This window comes from Pelobates fuscus, chromosome 7, assembly GCF_036172605.1.
Source record: "Pelobates fuscus isolate aPelFus1 chromosome 7, aPelFus1.pri, whole genome shotgun sequence".
Lineage (NCBI taxonomy): Eukaryota > Metazoa > Chordata > Amphibia > Anura > Pelobatidae > Pelobates > Pelobates fuscus.
Window position 1 is genome coordinate 124,498,919 of NC_086323.1, and position 18,136 is coordinate 124,517,054.

An 18,136-nucleotide genomic window follows, 5' to 3' on the forward strand; every position below is an offset into this window, starting at 1 on the left:
TAAACATAGCAGTTTCAGAGAAACTGCTATGTTTACATTTGGGTTAATCCAGCCTCTAGTGGCTGTCTCATTGACAGCCGCTAGAGGCGCTTCTCACTGTGAAAGGAAAGCATTGAGAATGCTTTACTATGGACTGGCTGAATGGGTGTGCGGCTCTTGCCGCGCATGTGCATTCAGCCGATGACGTCGGAAAAAGGAGGAGAGTCCCCAGCGCCGAGGCAGCCCAGCGCTGGAGAAAAGTGAGTGTTTAACCCCCTTCAGCCCGGCGGGAGTGGGACTCTAAGGGTGGGGGCACCCTCAGGGCACTATAGTGGTCCTTTAATGAAACTAAAGTTGTTTTGGTGTCTAGAGTGTACTTTTAATGTCAAAACAAGTCTAATTGCTTCCTGCTATGGTGACAACCATTTAGATTTCCTTCCAGAATTTAGTTGACGCAATGCATCTCTCTGAGGAGATGCTGGTTGGCCACGGCAGCATTTATTTAAAAAAAAAAAAAAAAAAATATGAAACACACTTAATAGCCACAAAATATTTTTTTGTTTTCTTTGAAAGGGCATATATACATACATGTGAATATATTCACTAAGGACTTACTTTGACTGTGATTGCCTGGGCCATGTACCATCTGCATTCCTCTGTTCAATTACCAGAACCTTAAAAAAAAATAAAAAAAATAAAAAATAGGAAATTAAATAAAAAAGGACAATAAGAGTGTCTTCGCAAGCAGACAATATTTAAAGAAATATGTCTTTACCTGGCCCTGATAAAGTCCTGCATCCTGCACAGTGTTTTCTGGTTTGGTGAGCTGCTCATACGTATTTGTCATATATCTGTTCCATAGTCTGGTCTCCTTCTCCACCGGAATACTAAATATATTTCTCATTTCTTTTTCTATAGTTTCTGGGTAATCCAACAAGAATATGCAAAATTAAAAAAAGTGGCACATATGAACTTTGTTCCATGTTTCAAGAAAATAAACTAAATACAATATACCTCTGACTAGCAAGGGACAGGTAATGTGATAATTTAAAGTAAAAAATAAAAATAAAGTCTGCCTACCCACTTCTGACTTAGTTACCCGTTCAGTTGCAGACTGCATGAATCATATTGCAACAATGTTCTGCACACCACTGTCAGTGATATAGATAACCCCAGACAAGGAAACTTGTAAGGAGCAATACATTTTTTTTTTAATTCTTTATTTTTGTTGTGCGAGCTTTACATCTTGCTTGGTTAGCCACAACAGCTAGGTCAAGCGCATACGTAACATATACAACAACAGTATGGCAATTGTAATTACTGCACATTTTTTAGTGGTAATATTTAAACATAAAAGATAACTACCGCTTGCCAATACACGAAACCTCGACAGCTGTGGCAAGTGCAACAGGTATTAGTAGAGCGTCAGTATGGCAATTATAAATATCGCATTTTGTTAAGTGAAAATAGACAGATCTAGGGTAAGGCAGTAGCTTGTAAATTTGTAAAAAGAGATTAGTTTCCACGTGGTCGGTGGCGTTAATGAGGGTAGTGGCACCGCTGGGGGTGCTGTAGGTGCCTAGGAGGAGGCCTAGCGCATGCCTCTACTACGCTATTCTTTACTGCGTTAACAAGGTCCACTCCATTGGAGTAGGGCAGGTGTGCGTATGTAGTTGGGGTGTTGGGGAAACAACTTGGATTGACCGTCAGAGGGGCCAGTAGGTAAATTATGTAGAGAGATACATAGTATTTTAAATGGCGTGTGATACAACTCCTGGTCGTTAAACTAAGATAGGCTGGGAGCCAATTGGAGTTGGGGGGGGGGGGGGGGGGTTGGGTGGTATACTGGAGCCAGCGTCCCGGGTCTGACCCGGTGTCTATAATAGAAGCCCATGGGCCCTACGAACAAAAAATTTAAACATGTGAGAAAATAAAAATATATGTGACTTATTGTCCATGTTAGACTGGAGGTGGTGGTTCATGAGGTTGTCTTCTCCGAAGCGCCCCCTGATCCGGGATAAACGGAACGACATTGGCTGGGTCCCAAGCAGTTGTAGTTCGAGAGGGGTTAGTGAGGCCCAGTTTTGCCAGTACAGTGTCCATCTCTGTGATATCAGTCACTCTGTGTTCAGTGTCCTGGTGTTGTATCATGAGCACGTGGGCCGGTCCCCATCAGTATGTCACCCCTCTGGCCGCCAGTAGAGTCGTCAGTGGACGAAGGGATTTCCGCCATTGTAGGGTAGTGCGGGATAGGTCCGAATAAAATGATATGTCCATGTCCTCAAATCTGTAGGGGTTCTTCCCTTTGATGGCACTCATGAGTGCTGCTTTGTCTTGCCCATTTTGTAGCTTGACCAGGAGGTCCCCGGTAGTGGTGCCAGTGAGCTGCGGTGGTTTGGGTAGGCGAAACATGCCGTCTAGCTGTACCCCTTTTGCTTGTCTAGGTGGCAGCAAGGTTGCAAAAAGCCTGCGGAGGAGATGGGGCAACTCTGCAGGGGTCACCGTGTCAGGGATACCTCGGATTTTTATATGCTTCCATCTGCGCTTATCCTCCATGGCAGCCAGTTGGTGGGACAGTGCAGTGTGGGCTGTGGTGAGTTCCCTCACCTGTGTCTGGAGGTCTGTCACCTGGGTTGCCTGTGCTTGAGTAAGTTGCTCCACGGTGGTTAAGCGGGCGGTAAACTCCCTGACATCATCCCTCACTTGGGAGATCTCAGACGAGAGTGACTGGCGCAGGCCCGTTAGGAGGGAGGTGAGTATCTCTGTGGTCACCGGGTGGCCCGCTGTCGGCTGTACTTGCCTTGCCGGCGCTTGAGAACCAAGAGTCTCCGGGCAGTGCAGGTGGAAGTCGTCCGAGCTGTCCGAGTATTCCTCTGTGTCGGCCGCCATCTTGGGCCCTGTTGCGCCATGCGTTCTCCTCAATAGATCGCCGATATCGGCGGATTGCCGCGGCCGATCCGGGCGCAGTTTTTCCCCCCATTGGTGTTGTTCTGATGCTGTACGTAGCCGGTTTCGATCGGTAGTCGCTGTATTAACGCTGCCGATCGTCGGAGCGATGCGGGCATGCGACCTCTCGGGTTGAGTGCTGGCTCCGCCCCCCAGGAGCAACACATTTTAATGTACGCAATGCCAGAAATTTTAGATAAATGCATTACTCCCAGTCTTACAATTGAAGAGAGACCAAGAAACAGTGCCTAGACCACTTGCTGTTTCTCATTCACTTAATAAATATTATTGACAAAAACATGCAAGTGCCTTTCATTTATTATTATTTTAAGCACTGAGAAACAGACAGTAAGTCAGAGCACCAATGTGACCAAATATCTGACAATTGCTTCTTCCTCACTCAGCAAGTGCTGAGCACCCCATTTCCCAAATATCTGCATCCCACAATTCAAAGAGCATGTTAAGAGCTGTACGTACATAACATTTACATTTGGACATAAAATAGAAAGCAGTAGGTCATTCATAAATTTAAATATTGTCTACAAAAACTGAATACATTTTTTAAAAGTTCTGGAAGCTTACCTATAGTGTCTGCTTTGCTGAAGTGCCGTGGAATCAGGGTATCTGGGTCACTGTCATTACAGAGCTTCAGCTCAATGAGGTATACCTCAACTTTACAATGTTTTACAAACATGCCATGCTCAACCACCTACACATACATGAAAGAAAATCAAAGGTTACAATCAGACACCACTAAGGGTTGTGAAGCTGCATCTGGGCATTTAACGGGACAGTAAATGCAGCCACGGCACACAACAGTTGGCTTTGCTTTTTAACTGCAAAAACAAACCTTTCTCACAATGGGCTGCTGTCCTTCTACACTGCCATACCAACTCATCAGTTTCAGCCATGCTTCAGTTGGCACCAGAACATAGTCCAGTTCATCAATCAGATGTTCCTTTAGTGCCTGAGTATCAGCATCTAGGAGAGAAGATAGACTCTATAATAAACAAAAATTATAAGCTTTTCTGGCAGCTCAAGAGTAATGTAGCAAGATCAACTTTATACAGAACATAAAAAGTGATCATTTGAAAGAAACCACAGAAGGAAAGTGCTTCTGAACATTGTAAAATGGATAATTGAAAAGAACCACACAAGCCCCACCAGATGAATCACAAAGAATCTAATAAACGTGAAAAAAAAACCTTAAAAAGAAAAAACACACATGTATTCCTGACAATATAATGTTAAACCACCATTTAGGTGGCGTGGCCCCCTCCCTTAGCCACCTTAAAAGGTAAGAAAACATACATTTCAAATGCCACGTGTCCCTGCCAGTGCTGTCCCTGCCCCCGACCCACCTCCTTGTTGACATCACAATTTAGGATTTTAGCCAACCCCATGCTTTCACATAGGGTAATTGGTTAATCAGCACCTTCTCATTGAGATGCATTGAATCAATGCATCTCTATGAGGAATATTCAGAGTCTCCATGCAAAGCGTGGAGACGCGGAACGGCAGTGCAGCACTGCCCATCTGAGGAGTGGCCACTGGAAGTTTCCCTAGCAGCAATGTAAACACTGCTTTTTCTCTGAAAGGGCAGTGTTTGCATGAAAATTCCTGCAGGGAATGATTATGCTCAACAGAACAACTACATTAAGCTGTAGTTGTTCTGGTGACTGTAGTGTCCCTTGAAATTTTTGAAATGTACAGATAAGCATAGTACTAACCCCAGCAGTTTTCCTACTATTCCTACTATACCTGAAAAAAGACCTGAGTTGTCAACAGGTCCCGGATAGAGATTGCTCTCTCCCACATTGTACATATCCCAGGAGTCATAACCAACATACTTCTTCCATTGCTTAAACCACCGACTGTCAATGAGATACCTGAAGGAAAAAAAAGTTTAAGGAAGATAATGAGAATATGGCACACAAAGTGGCTTAGACATCTTGATTTAGTGCAAGAGTCAGAAACATATGGCATATGGCTTTGTATGGCACACTAGTCTGACCCATCCAAAAGGGCAAGTTGTGGCCAGAGTTCAGAGCATCTATCCAACCAACCAAGAGGGCCCCAGTGTGCAAAGTGCTAGGGAGCTTGTAGTCTGCACTGGGAACTCTCCCTTGCAATCTGACACTTCCCACTTTTCGAAAGCATTGTCATAGGTTACCATGGCATATGCTCTGACACATTTGTAAAGAACCAGACAGAAGAGAAGTAAAAGGTGCAGTCGCAAGTTCCACCACCAGATGATCAGGGATTAATATAGTCCTCACTTAACGCACTTGTTTAACAACTGCGCGGACATATGACCAGCTCTCTAGCACTGGGAATCCCCTGAATCAGAGTCCTGGGAATTCACACAAACATAGGTTCCAGGGATCCTCGTCTACCGAACAATTCGGTTTATGACCTATTGCCCCCCTCACCCGTTCTGTGGGCAAGTAGCAGTCATGACACATGGCCAGACCATGTGGTTAGCACCTTATTTATGTGATTTGTGAGATCCCCCACCAGGGAATTTTTTTTTTCTACACCACACATTAAACAGAGTCAGCATACATCACACATACATATTACTCACAGCACACACATACTAAACACAGCCAGTGGGCACACAGACACAAACACTACACATTGCCAGCACCTCCCATGCCTCACCCTGCTGTCAGTCCCTACATTGGCTTCCTATAAAATATAGAGCTCAATTTGAAATTCTGGTTCTTGCTTTCAAATCTCTGCATAATGCTGCTCCCACCTATCTATCCTCCCTTATACACAAGTATGTCCCGTCTAGGCCCTTATGATCTGCTGAAGACTTATGTCTATCTTCTGTCCGTACTCCCACCTCTGATGCTCGTCTTCAAGATTTCTCGAGGGCTGCACCGTTCCTATGGAACTCGCTTCCCTCCTCTTTTAGATGCTCATCCAGTCTCCACTCCTTCAAAAAATCGTTAAAAACCCACTTCTTCATAAAAGCGTATCAATTAAACTGTTAATAGCTCCCAATTGATTCCTCTTCTGCAACTGTCACTAGTCTAATACTTTCCTTACCTGTTGTGTCATTTTACCCCACTCCCTCTAGCATGTAAGCTCATTGAGCAGGGCCCTCAACCCCTCTGTTCCTGTGTGTCCAACTTGTCTGGTTACAACTACATGTCTGTTCGTCCACCCATTGTAAAGCGCTGCGGAATTTGACGGCGCTCTATAAATATCATAATAATAATAATAATAATGAGAGATGGAGAGATACACTAAATAGGGGCCCCGATATTTCAAATTAAAATTGTTTTTTGAGAGTCATGACAATGCAGCAATTAAAAATTGCACAGAGGCACCACGAACTCTGGAAGCTTTCCAGAGCAGTGCCCAAAAGCTCTTTAATAAGAGAGTATGTATTACCTGCGAGGACAGCCCTGGCTGCTGCTTGGGAACATTGGTTCCATCAATTGTGGAAGTGAGAGTTAATATTTAAGAAAATCACCTAATGAACCACTTGGCCACAATGAGATACAATACTATCCCATTCTGTGAAAATGTTGACACAATGACAAAAATATATGTCATTAAGAAAAGGACACACTTTTTTATCATTAAAGGGAATCTACAGTGTATGGAATTCCAAGTTGTATTCCATACACTATAGTTTCCTCTGCCCCCTCCCAGCACTGCAAGGGTAAAAATAAAACAACCATGTAACAATAACCTGATTCCAGCGCAGATCTCCCTTGGCGCTGGGTCAGTGTTCCGTCTCCTCCAACGTCACCTGACAAGGAGTGGGTGGGGGGACTAATGGGCATGCTTCAATGCTTTCCTATGGGATTTAACTAATGCTGGATGTCCTCATGCCGACTCAAAAGTCGCCTAGCCATCAGGAAGTGCCTCTAGTGACTGTCTGATTGACATCCACTTGAGGGAGTCTTAGTCCTGTAATGTAATCAATGCATTTTCTCAAAAACTGTAATGATTTACATTGCCGGACTAAGGAGAACAGGGACACTGCATCTAGACCACTGCAGTGAACTGAGGTGGTCTGGGTGCCTGTAGTGTCCATTTAACGTTTCACTGCAGGGGGTATTCATCTTCCCTTTCCTTGCCTAGCCCCCATCTTTGTTATTCTGTTTAATTATAAGATCAAAATGATATGGGCAATGCAGGAGTGTCAAATACTCATCTGAGATAACTACCACATGAATGAGAGAGATTTATTTTGAAATGGTTTTGGTTTCTGTGCGAGTACTATGGTAATTATCCATTGAATTACACAATAAAGTGTACGGTCATCAAGGTGTGAGCAAGCCTGAACATTGCATGATGACTTTACCAACAGGACTGGTTCTTGTGCTCATTAAAGGGACAGTGAAGTATTAAAAACCGCTTGTTTTAGGGAGACACTGTAGGCACCCAGACCATTTCAGCTCATTAAAGTGGTCTGGGTGCGGTGTTCCTTTTGCAGCTAGTGCTGCAATGTTAAACATTGCAGTTCCGGAGAATTGCAATGTTTACATTGCAGCGCTACGTCTGCCCTCAGTGGCCGTCTACCAGATAGCCATTGGGGGCGCTTGGTCCGTTATCTAACGCTGGACGTCCTCACGCTCTGCATGAGGACCTCCAGCGTCAGATTTTCCCCCATAGGAAAGCATTGATTCAATGCTTTCCTATGGGGAGGTCTAATGCGCACGTGGCATTAAAGGCGCATGTGCTTTAGTCCCCGCTCGTTGCTGGACGGAGGAGGGGGCGGATCTTCGACCCAGCGCCAAGGAACATCCGCACTGGGATAAGGTAAGTAAATAAAGGATTTTCAACCCTTTATTTACCGGGGAGGAGGTGCGAGGGAGGGGGCAGGCAGATGGATTGGTAGTGTCAGGAATACAGCTTTGTAGCCTTGGCACTACAGTATCCATTTAAATGCTTCCAATGATGATTTTAATAACCAACTAAAAGTTTCTGTGTTAAACACATGAACAATAGCATTCATATTTACAAAGTTACTTCAGAAAAGAAAATTAAACCGAATTATTCTAATTCTAAGATTTGCTAATTTCTCATTTTGTTGCAAAAAGTTGCTAATATTTTATCACACAAATGAAAAGCAGCCAAAGCACTGCAAATCAAGACAGAATAGTGATAAGGTGTATCTATAATCTGTAAAACATAAAAATGTTATAGTCTAAAATATGTATATTAGCATTAGGAGGAAGTCATCTATGGATGACTTCCTCCTGATGCCAATATACAAATAAATACATATTAGAAATATAGCAGATTTATCAGATTAACACATTTTATACACTTAAAATAAGCAAGGACTATGACACAAATGTTGCTATAAAAGAGAGAGTAAAGTGAATCGTTACTTCCTGATAGCTATAGGTATGCCACTGATAATAATAGGCTGCTTGTTACAAACAGTAAAACTATACATTGAAATGTGACTTAAAGGACCACTCTAGGCACCCAGACCACTTCAGCTTAATGAGGTGGTCTGGGTGCCAGGTCCTTCTAGGGTTAACCCATTTTTTCATAAACATAGCAGTTTCAGAGAAACTGCTATGTTTATTAATGGGTTAAGCCTTCCCCCTATGTCCTCTAGTGGCTGTCTCATTGACAGCCGCTAGAGGCGCTTGCGTGCTTCTCACTGTGATTTTCACAGTGAGAGCACGCCAGCGTCCATAGGAAAGCATTATGAATGCTTTCCTATGTGACCGGCTGAATGCGCGCGCAGCTCTTGCCGCGCGTGCGCATTCAGCCGACGGGGAGGAGAAGAGGCGGATCAGAGGAGGAGAGCAGGAGGAGAGCTCTCCGCCCAGCGCTGGAAAAAGGTAAGAGTTAACCCCTTTCCCCTTTCCAGAGCCGGGCGGGGGTCCCTGAGGGTGGGGGCACCCTCAGGGCACTCTAGTGCCAGGAAAACGAGTATGTTTTCCTGGCACTAGAGTGGTCCTTTAACCCCTTAAGGACACATGACGTGTGTGACATGTCATGATTCCCTTTTATTCCAGAAGTTTGGTCCTTAAGGGGTTAAGTAACCTTCACACTTAGGCAGGCTGACAAACATACAGCGTAGGAGAGGAAAACCAATGCCTAGCACCATAACCAGTACACTATGTTGTATTGGTTTGGTATTTATAGTATTTCTTTAATTTTCCATCATTAGAACATTGCAAAATAGAGAAATTCACATCATATTGCAAAACTATCAAATCATTTGTGTTTCCGCCTACTCCTTGCGCAGGGATGCCTGGAGCAACCTGGGCCCGGCAATTCACAGCAAACCTGCTCAATCATTTCACAACTTAACCAAATGGCTTCTTATAGGATTACAATCGTGAACATACTGATATTTAGTAGTTTTCATTGCAAATAAAACCATTGAAAATAGCTTAGGTCTCAGGTGTAATAAAGCCTCTAACACAAAACTGCACAGTCATAAAAATATTTACTTTCAGTACGTGACAAAAACAACATAGAACGTATGATATGTTTTTCAAAATATGCCAGCAAACACTACCATCATCGCTTCAAGAAAAGCCTGAAATTATTTATTTATTACATGCAATAACATCACTTGTCTGCGGGTTAAAGGGATACAACAAGCATCACAGCTATTTGCAGTGCAAGGAGCTTGTGTCCTTTTTACTATAACAAACTTTAATAAAATAATCAAAAGTGAATAAGCATGGAAGCACTATAGTGCCGGGCGGGGAACTCTATGTTTACAGAAAAAAGGGTTAAACCTAGCTGGACCTGGCACCCAGACCATTTCATTGAGCTGAAGTGGTCTGGGTGCCTATAGTGGTCCTTTAACCCCTTCCCAACGAAGTGCATGTCATTCTACAAGAGATTTTTAGGGTGTTAGCATGCCCTAACAATTGGTCCCGTCCCCAGCCCGGATACTTACCCTCTACGGCAACTGCGGAAACTGCCTGACAACCCAAGCCCACCTGAGTCCTGTGATTGCGATGGCACCACGATAACATGACAGATTGGAGTTATGAACAGATTCACTGCAGGGGGACTGTCTGGGATGCCAGGCAGATCCCCAAATATATAATTAGTAAAATCACATAATTATGTTTAAAAAAAAAAATATATATTAGGGGTCTTGCCTGACAATCCAGGCAGAAAGTCCAGATAATTTAATTTGCAAGTCCAATATTTGACACTTTTCCCCCCGCACCCCCCCTCCCCCACCCCAAAAAAAAAATCTGTACAGGGCTATACTCACACTGCTATACTCATGAGACATCAGAACACATATATGATTATTTTAGAGCAGTAATATGTATATTGACAAAGATATCATCAGTGAAAGGGCAACTTTTGTGTTCATTTTTTTTAAACTATATGAACACTAACTGGCCAGGGTTTGTGACTATGTGGCTACAAAACAAGACTGGACACACCCCATTTTGAATACCCTGGGTTGTCTACTTTTGCAAATAGTATGCCATGACAGGAGTAATTTTAATTCCTAAGCTGCCATACGGTGTCAAAGACAACATAGGCCCAGCAAACCAATCTGGCCAATTTCAATGTGTATAAAATGAAAATCCCTATATTTGAGTCTGTAACCTAAAAAAAACCCATAAAACCTGTGCATGGGGGCATTGGTGTACTTGTGGGACATCACAGCATACAAATGTGTATTTTATTGCACTAAAAGCGTACAGAATTATGGCATTAACAGTGAAAGGGAAATTATAGGGCCAGGAAAACAAACTCATTTTCCTGGCACTATAAATTCCCTCTTTGTTAATGCGCACCCCATCAGTCACTTACCTGGGTCCAACGCCGATGTACCTCGGCGCTTGCTTGACTCCGCCTACGCGAGACCTAATGCGCAGCAATGGCCGCACTAGAAGTAGGATTTCCCCATAGGAAAGCATTATTCAATGCTTTCAAATAGCGACGCTGGTAGCCCTTGTGCATAGCGTGAGGACGTCCAGCGTTGTTGAGGTGACCAATAGTCGCCTTCAAGCTTGGAAGCCCATCTAGTGGTTGTCTGGTAGACAGCCACTAGAGGAGGAGTTAACCCTAGTAAGTAAATCTTGCAGTATATAAAAACTGCAATAATTACCACTCTAGCGTTAAGGGTGTCTAGTGTCCCTTTAAAATGCCGCGTAGAACTTGGAAAATAAACATTTCTCAATTTCTCACACGTTTTTACATTTTACTCATTAAATGTTTCATACATAGGTATTTGATGTGAAATGAAAGCCCTATTTCTCCGGAACAAAATGGTATACAATAATTGTATTGAAAAGTAAATTATGCTTGAACAAACCGTTCAAATTCTAGGTTTTGGTAACAATTTGTACAATTGCCTCCGTGCTTAAGGACACGATAGGCACCCAGACCACTTCATCTCATTCAATTTGTCTGGGTGCAGTGTCCCTGTTCACTTAACCCGACAATGCAAAACACTGCCGTTTTTGAGAAATTGCAATGTTTACATTGCATGTGTTAAGACTAGAGTCGCTGCCTGCTATTTTAGGTGTTTTGGCTCTGTGAAACAACGCTGGACATCCTCACACTGTGCATATAGACGTGCAGCATGTCGATAATCCCCATAGGAAAGCATTGTTAGCTGCTCACGTCATAAGGTCCCAACCCCCATCAAGGAGTGTGACCCAGCACTCCAACAGTAGTTTTCCTTTAACCACTTAACGCGTTACGGCGTTCTATGCCCTCGCGGCTTTAACCCCTTAAGGACCAAACTTCTGGAATAAAAGGGAATCATGACATGTCACACATGTCATGTGTCCTTAAGGGGTTAAAGCCGTTGCGGCGGCATGGAACGCCGTAACGGCTTAAGCCCCCAGGACCTCGGCGGTACTCACCTCCGCTACGATCCTCTTCTGGGGGGCTGCCTGACAGCCCAGGCAGCCCCCCCACGGCAAATGAGGCCCCAGGGGGCCATGTGATCGCTCTTAAAGAGCGATGACATGGCCCCCTATAGCTGGCTGTGGATCTGCCAGCAGGGGGGCTGTCTGAAATGTCAGACAGTCCCCCTGCTGGTGGGATCTGTAAAAAAAAATAATTAAAACATGTGTAAAATTAAATTAAAAGTATAATATATATATATATATATATGTAACGTCATACAAAGTGTATTTTAAGATTAATATTAGTATATATATTAATATTAAAATACACTTAGAATGACGTTACATATATAATATGTATATATATATTATATATATATAATGGATATATACACATATTATATATGTATAATTACAATAATAAATAAATAAAAATAAAATATTGAAACAAAATTTAAAATAAATTATATATTCATATGTAATTTCATTCTAACTGTATTTTGTTAATATATATACATATAGGTAACAAAATACACTTAGAATGACATTCTATATATATCTATAAATACAAATAACCGCAAAAATTTTTTTATATATATATATATATATATATATATATATATATATATATATATATATATATATATATATAGAGATAAATACATATAATTACATAAAAGATTACATTAGTATACACGTAGAACTTAAATACCTATAAATGCAGATATATTAAAATTCTACGTATATACTTAAGTAATTTTTTAACATAATTATGTCATTTGATTAATTAAAATTTGATTGACATGCCTGACAACACAGGAAGAAAGTGCAGAGAATTTAATTCGCAAGCACTATATTTGACCCTGTAACTCTCCAAGACACCATAAAACCTGTACATAGGGGGTACTGTTTTACTCGGGAGACTTCGCTGAACTCAAATATTAGTGTTTATAACTGGTAAATTGTATTACAACGATGATATTTTAAGTAAAAAAGTGAAGTTTTTTGCATTTTTTTACAAACAAATGGCACTTTTATGGACTATTTTATTGTTGTAATATGTTTTACTGTTTTAAAACACTAATTTTTGTGTTTAGTGAAGTCTCCTGAGAATAACAGTACCCCCCATGTACAGGTTTTATGGTGTTTTGGAAAGTTAGAGAGTCACATATGAGGCTTGCATTTCATTTTTTTGACATTGAAATTTGGCAGATTAGTTATGTTGCCTTTGAGACCGTATGGTAGCCCAGGAATAAGAATTACCCCCATGATGGCATACCATTTGCAAAAGAAGACAACCCAAGGTATTGCAAATGGGGTATGTCCAGTCATTTTTAGTAGCCACTTAGTCACAAACACTGGCCAAATATTAGATTTTTGCTTTTTTCACACAAAAACAAATATGAACGCTAACTTTGGCCAGTGTTTGTGACAAAAACAAATATGAACGCTAACTTTGGCCAGTGTTTAGTGGCTACTAAAAAAAGACTAAACATACCCCACGTTCAATACCTTGGGTTGTCTACTTTTTCAAATGGTATGCCATTATGGGGGTAATTCTCATTCCTGGGCTACCACACCGTCTCAAAGGTAACATTACTAATCTGGCAAATTTCAATTTCAAAATGGAACGTTCTATATTTCACCCTGTAACTTTCCAAAAGACCATAAAACCTGTTAATGGGGGGGTACTGTTGTACTCATGAGACATCGCTGATAACAAATATGTGAATTTTTTTGCACAGTATTATGACATTTACAGCTAAAATGTGAGGCGTAACTAGAATTTTTTAAAAAAAAAATTTTAAAATGTCTGTTTTTTTAAATTTTATTCATAATAAATTATGTTTCATATTTAACTTTTTGATATGAAATGAAAGCCCTGTTTCTCCTGAACAAAATGATATATAAGTGTCAGTGCATTTAATATGAAAGAGGTGAATTACGGTTTAACAGACATATAGCGCAAATTCCAGTTTTTGTTTACGTTTTGTTTTGATCAGAACGTGTACTATTGACTCCTTCCTGAAGGGGTTAACTAATTACACAGGAGTCTAGTGAGTGATGTGCCATCTTAAGATAGACAAAAAAAACACAAAACAAAAAAAATCACACCAATAGGACTCATGCTGAGATCATTCAAACACAGGCAATAGTGCTAGAAAGAAAAGGCACAGGACATTGAGATTAATGCTATTCTGCAGGGAAAACCTGAGGGAAAACCTCAAAAGAATATGCGCAGCTATTAAAGGGATACAACAAGCATCGCAACTATTTGCAGTGCAAGGAGCTTGTGTCCTTTTCATTATAACAAACTTGAAAAAAAAAATCAAAAGTGAATAAGAATGGAAGGACTTGTACAGACGCTGCATGCATGTAGTTTAAAGAGACTTCAATCATGAAGACAAAATAATTTTGGTAAGTGAAAAAAAAAAAACTATTCTGCAGCTTCTACTGGCATGGCGAGTGGTTTCATTTATGTATTTAAAACAAAAAACATATATTTGACGGTATTCACTACTCAACTTGGCTTGAGCTGGGATTTATAGCACATGCACAGCATCCCAACTGAAAACTATGTGGGAGCTTGATGGGAGAAACAGTCAAAAACACTTCAAGTCACACTAAGTTATGCTAACAAAACACTGCCTGACCCTGTCCTTCTGTGATGGATGTTTAAAACATACTATTTCCCAAACCCGCCCTAACATGCCAAAGAAAGTGTTACCCTATAGTAAACAAAAAACAAGTAACTATCATCCAATGCTAAAATATTAAGAGCAGAGATCACCATGTAATTCATAAATACATAACTTTAGACCTGTCAATAAACAGCAGGTTTTCTTTTAGAGTGAGCCTAGTCTGAATCAAACTCGACACTTGACAGATCAGCTTGCAACAGGCAAACATTGTGACAAGGATTAGACCTGACCTAAAGAATGGTCTCAATCAGTTGTGAGTGAATACTGAAACATACACAAATGTTACTAATATAAACGTAAATACAGTTATGATTTTGCCATGTTAGGGACAGGACCTTGTTTGACCCTATAGCACTACCAAGCTAATTCTTACAGGTCACGCGGTCACCCAGCGAGCGTCAGGGCGGTCACCCAGCGAGCGTCAGGGCGGTCACCCAGCGAGCGTCAGGGCGGTCACCCAGCGAGCGTCAGGGCGGTCACCCAGCGAGCGTCAGGGCGGTCACCCAGCGAGCGTCAGGGCGGTCACCCAGCGAGCGTCAGGGCGGTCACCCAGCGAGCGTCAGGGCGGTCACCCAGCGAGCGTCAGGGCGGTCACCCAGCGAGCGTCAGGGCGGTCACCCAGCGAGCGTCAGGGCGGTCACCCAGCGAGCGTCAGGGCGGTCACCCAGCGAGCGTCAGGGCGGTCACCCAGCGAGCGTCAGGGCGGTCACCCAGCGAGCGTCAGGGCGGTCACCCAGCGAGCGTCAGGGCGGTCACCCAGCGAGCGTCAGGGCGGTCACCCAGCGAGCGTCAGGGCGGTCACCCAGCGAGCGTCAGGGCGGTCACCCAGCGAGCGTCAGGGCGGTCACCCAGCGAGCGTCAGGGCGGTCACCCAGCGAGCGTCAGGGCGGTCACCCAGCGAGCGTCAGCGTGAGGGCGGTCACCCAGCGAGCGTCAGCGTGAGGGCGGTCACCCAGCGAGCGTCAGCGTGAGGGCGGTCACCCAGCGAGCGTCAGCGTGAGGGCGGTCACCCAGCGAGCGTCAGCGTGAGGGCGGTCACCCAGCGAGCGTCAGTGTGAGGGCGGTCACCCAGCGAGCGTCAGTGTGAGGGCGGTCACCCAGCGAGCGTCAGTGTGAGGGCGGTCACCCAGCGAGCGTCAGTGTGAGGGCGGTCACCCAGCGAGCGTCAGTGTGAGGGCGGTCACCCAGCGAGCGTCAGTGTGAGGGCGGTCACCCAGCGAGCGTCAGTGTGAGGGCGGTCACCCAGCGAGCGTCAGTGTGAGGGCGGTCACCCAGCGAGCGTCAGTGTGAGGGCGGTCACCCAGCGAGCGTCAGTGTGAGGGCGGTCACCCAGCGAGCGTCAGTGTGAGGGCGGTCACCCAGCGAGTGTCAGTGTGAGGGCGGTCACCCAGCGAGTGTCAGTGTGAGGGCGGTCACCCAGCGAGTGTCAGTGTGAGGGCGGTCACCCAGCGAGTGTCAGTGTGAGGGCGGTCACCCAGCGAGTGTCAGTGTGAGGGCGGTCACCCAGCGAGTGTCAGTGTGAGGGCGGTCACCCAGCGAGTGTCAGTGTGAGGGCGGTCACCCAGCGAGTGTCAGTATGAGGGCGGTCACCCAGCGAGTGTCAGTGTGAGGGCGGTCACCCAGCGAGTGTCAGTGTGAGGGCGGTCACCCAGCGAGTGTCAGTGTGAGGGCGGTCACCCAGCGAGTGTCAGTGTGAGGGCGGTCACCCAGCGAGTGTCAGTGTGAGGGCGGTCACCCAGCGAGTGTCAGTGTGAGGGCGGTCACCCAGCGAGTGTCAGTGTGAGGGCGGTCACCCAGCGAGTGTGAGTGTGAGGGCGGTCACCCAGCGAGTGTGAGTGCGGTCACTCAGTGAGTGTCCTATGCTGGCCCCCCTCGTGGTGCCGGTCCAGGCCTATCTCCCGGCTCTGGGCTGCTGCCAGGCCCAATGACACAGCACTCCCAGCCCGCTGGCCAGGCAGCCGTCGCCACTCCCCAGGTGACAGTTGTCGGTGGCCGGAGCCTCCCTAACAGTCACTTCCCTCCTCGCCCTGCCCGGCCTGTCCCTCACCACTCATCTCCCTTCTTCAGCGGCGCTTTGAGCATCTCCCCCAGCTCGGCCTTCTGGGTCTCGGGCTCCGGGCTGCTGGCGGGCTCCGGTGCCGGTCCTGGGGACGGCGTACATGCTGATCGCTGCGGCTGTGCCGGGCCCGGTTCACCACCGCCGCCGCCACCACCTCCTCCCCCCTCCGCCATCGCTGCGTTCCTGCTCTCGGCTCTGGGGAGCGCGCACGTACTCCTGGGCGCACATACACGCTCTCAGCCCCTCCCCGCTGTCACGTTAGCGTGCGCGCGCTCTCAAGCGGAACATGGGGAAGGAAAGGGGAGGGGCGCGAGCCCGTGCGTTGGGAAGAGGCATGGCTGCGCGTGACGGTAGGACACGCGCTTAGGCGCGGGTGTAGTGCTGCCCTTTCAGTTCGTAAATCCCCCTTCACTTTCAATTTCCCCTTGCCGCATGGAAGGGCTCGCTTTACGGCACTATTCAAATAAGGGTTTATTCAGCATTAAAGGGACAGTTTAGGCATAATAAGGCACTTCAACTAAATAAAGTTGTTATGGTGCCAGGGGGGCCCGGGAGCCTTTTTACCTTCAGGGGTTAAACTGTTTTTGAATGACTTAACCCCGAAGTTGCCTCCAGCCCGATTCTCTGCTCCCGCAAGGCATACTTACCAACTGGCCCCTGGCTTCTGAAATTTCAGATTCAGGAATCGCGGATCGAGTAACTCTCCAATCAAAAAACTGGCTTGGAAAGAAACTTTCTGAAATTTCAGAAGCCGGAGGCTGCCAGGGAGGGAATTGAGGGGTTAAAACGAAAGCGGTTAATCCCCTGACACTAAAAATGCGCTCAGTATGAAGTTGTTTTGGTGCCTGGAGTGTTCCTTTAAGTTGGAAGTTGATTTTGGAAATACAAATCCCAGGCCAAAAAATAACCCAGATGGAAATATAGCTGTTGAAAAAATATAGAGTTGAAAAATGTTTTCTATTTTTTTTTTTTTCGCAATATTGCACTTTCCAAGTTTTCATTTCTCTGGGAGTACCCCAGCAAGAAATGCTCGAGCTACCAATGAAAAACCTGAGCAAATGATAGACTTTTGACTTTTTTTTTCAGTGATATATGTTTTTTGGGGGAGGTGTGTAATAAATATACTTTAATCAAACACACTTGTTGGCTATTAACAATACAGGAGATATGAAAATCTAATTAGACTGCACAATGAAGGACGTTCAAACATTAGATCTCTTTTTACAGGATATGTGTAATGATGTTGTGTATGCAGGTAGCAGGGCCGACGTGTCCTATAGGTGATTCGGGCAGTCGCCTAGGGCACACAGGCCAGGGAGGCGCAAGATTTGAGTGACCCGGCAGGAGGTAAGCGCAATGCGTTCCCTCCTGCCAGTCACTCAGTGTAGCGTGGCCGGGCAGCACGGACCGTGGTACAGGAGCATCTGTTTCCTGTACCCGGCCTGACTGAAAGGAAGTGCTCTCTCAGTGAGCACTTCCTGTCAGTCTGGTCATGTACAGGAAACAGATGCTCCTGTGCCGTGGTCCGCGCCGCCCGGCCACTCTACAAAGGGGTAGGAGGCACAGGAAGGAAAGGGACTGGGGGAGGGGGGGAGAGGGCGCAAGCCACACCCACAGCTAGT

General features: G+C 44.9%; 1 protein-coding gene across 2 annotated transcripts in view; it reads right to left on the reverse strand.

Annotated features, from left to right (window-relative positions):
- The window catches only part of USP4 (ubiquitin specific peptidase 4), a 58,685-nt gene extending 41,962 nt beyond the window's left edge, over positions 1 to 16,723 (reverse strand). For both annotated transcript variants that reach the window (XM_063426542.1, XM_063426541.1), the window contains exons 1-6: positions 16,503 to 16,723; positions 4,687 to 4,814; positions 3,776 to 3,906; positions 3,508 to 3,634; positions 755 to 900; positions 595 to 653 (exon numbers count right to left, since the gene is read on the reverse strand). In XM_063426542.1, the coding sequence (XP_063282612.1) occupies positions 595 to 653; positions 755 to 900; positions 3,508 to 3,634; positions 3,776 to 3,906; positions 4,687 to 4,814; positions 16,503 to 16,687 (776 nt within the window). In that variant the 5' untranslated portion in view covers positions 16,688 to 16,723. The remainder of the gene's footprint in view (positions 1 to 594; positions 654 to 754; positions 901 to 3,507; positions 3,635 to 3,775; positions 3,907 to 4,686; positions 4,815 to 16,502) is intronic.
- Between the last annotated feature and the right edge of the window lie 1,413 nt (positions 16,724 to 18,136).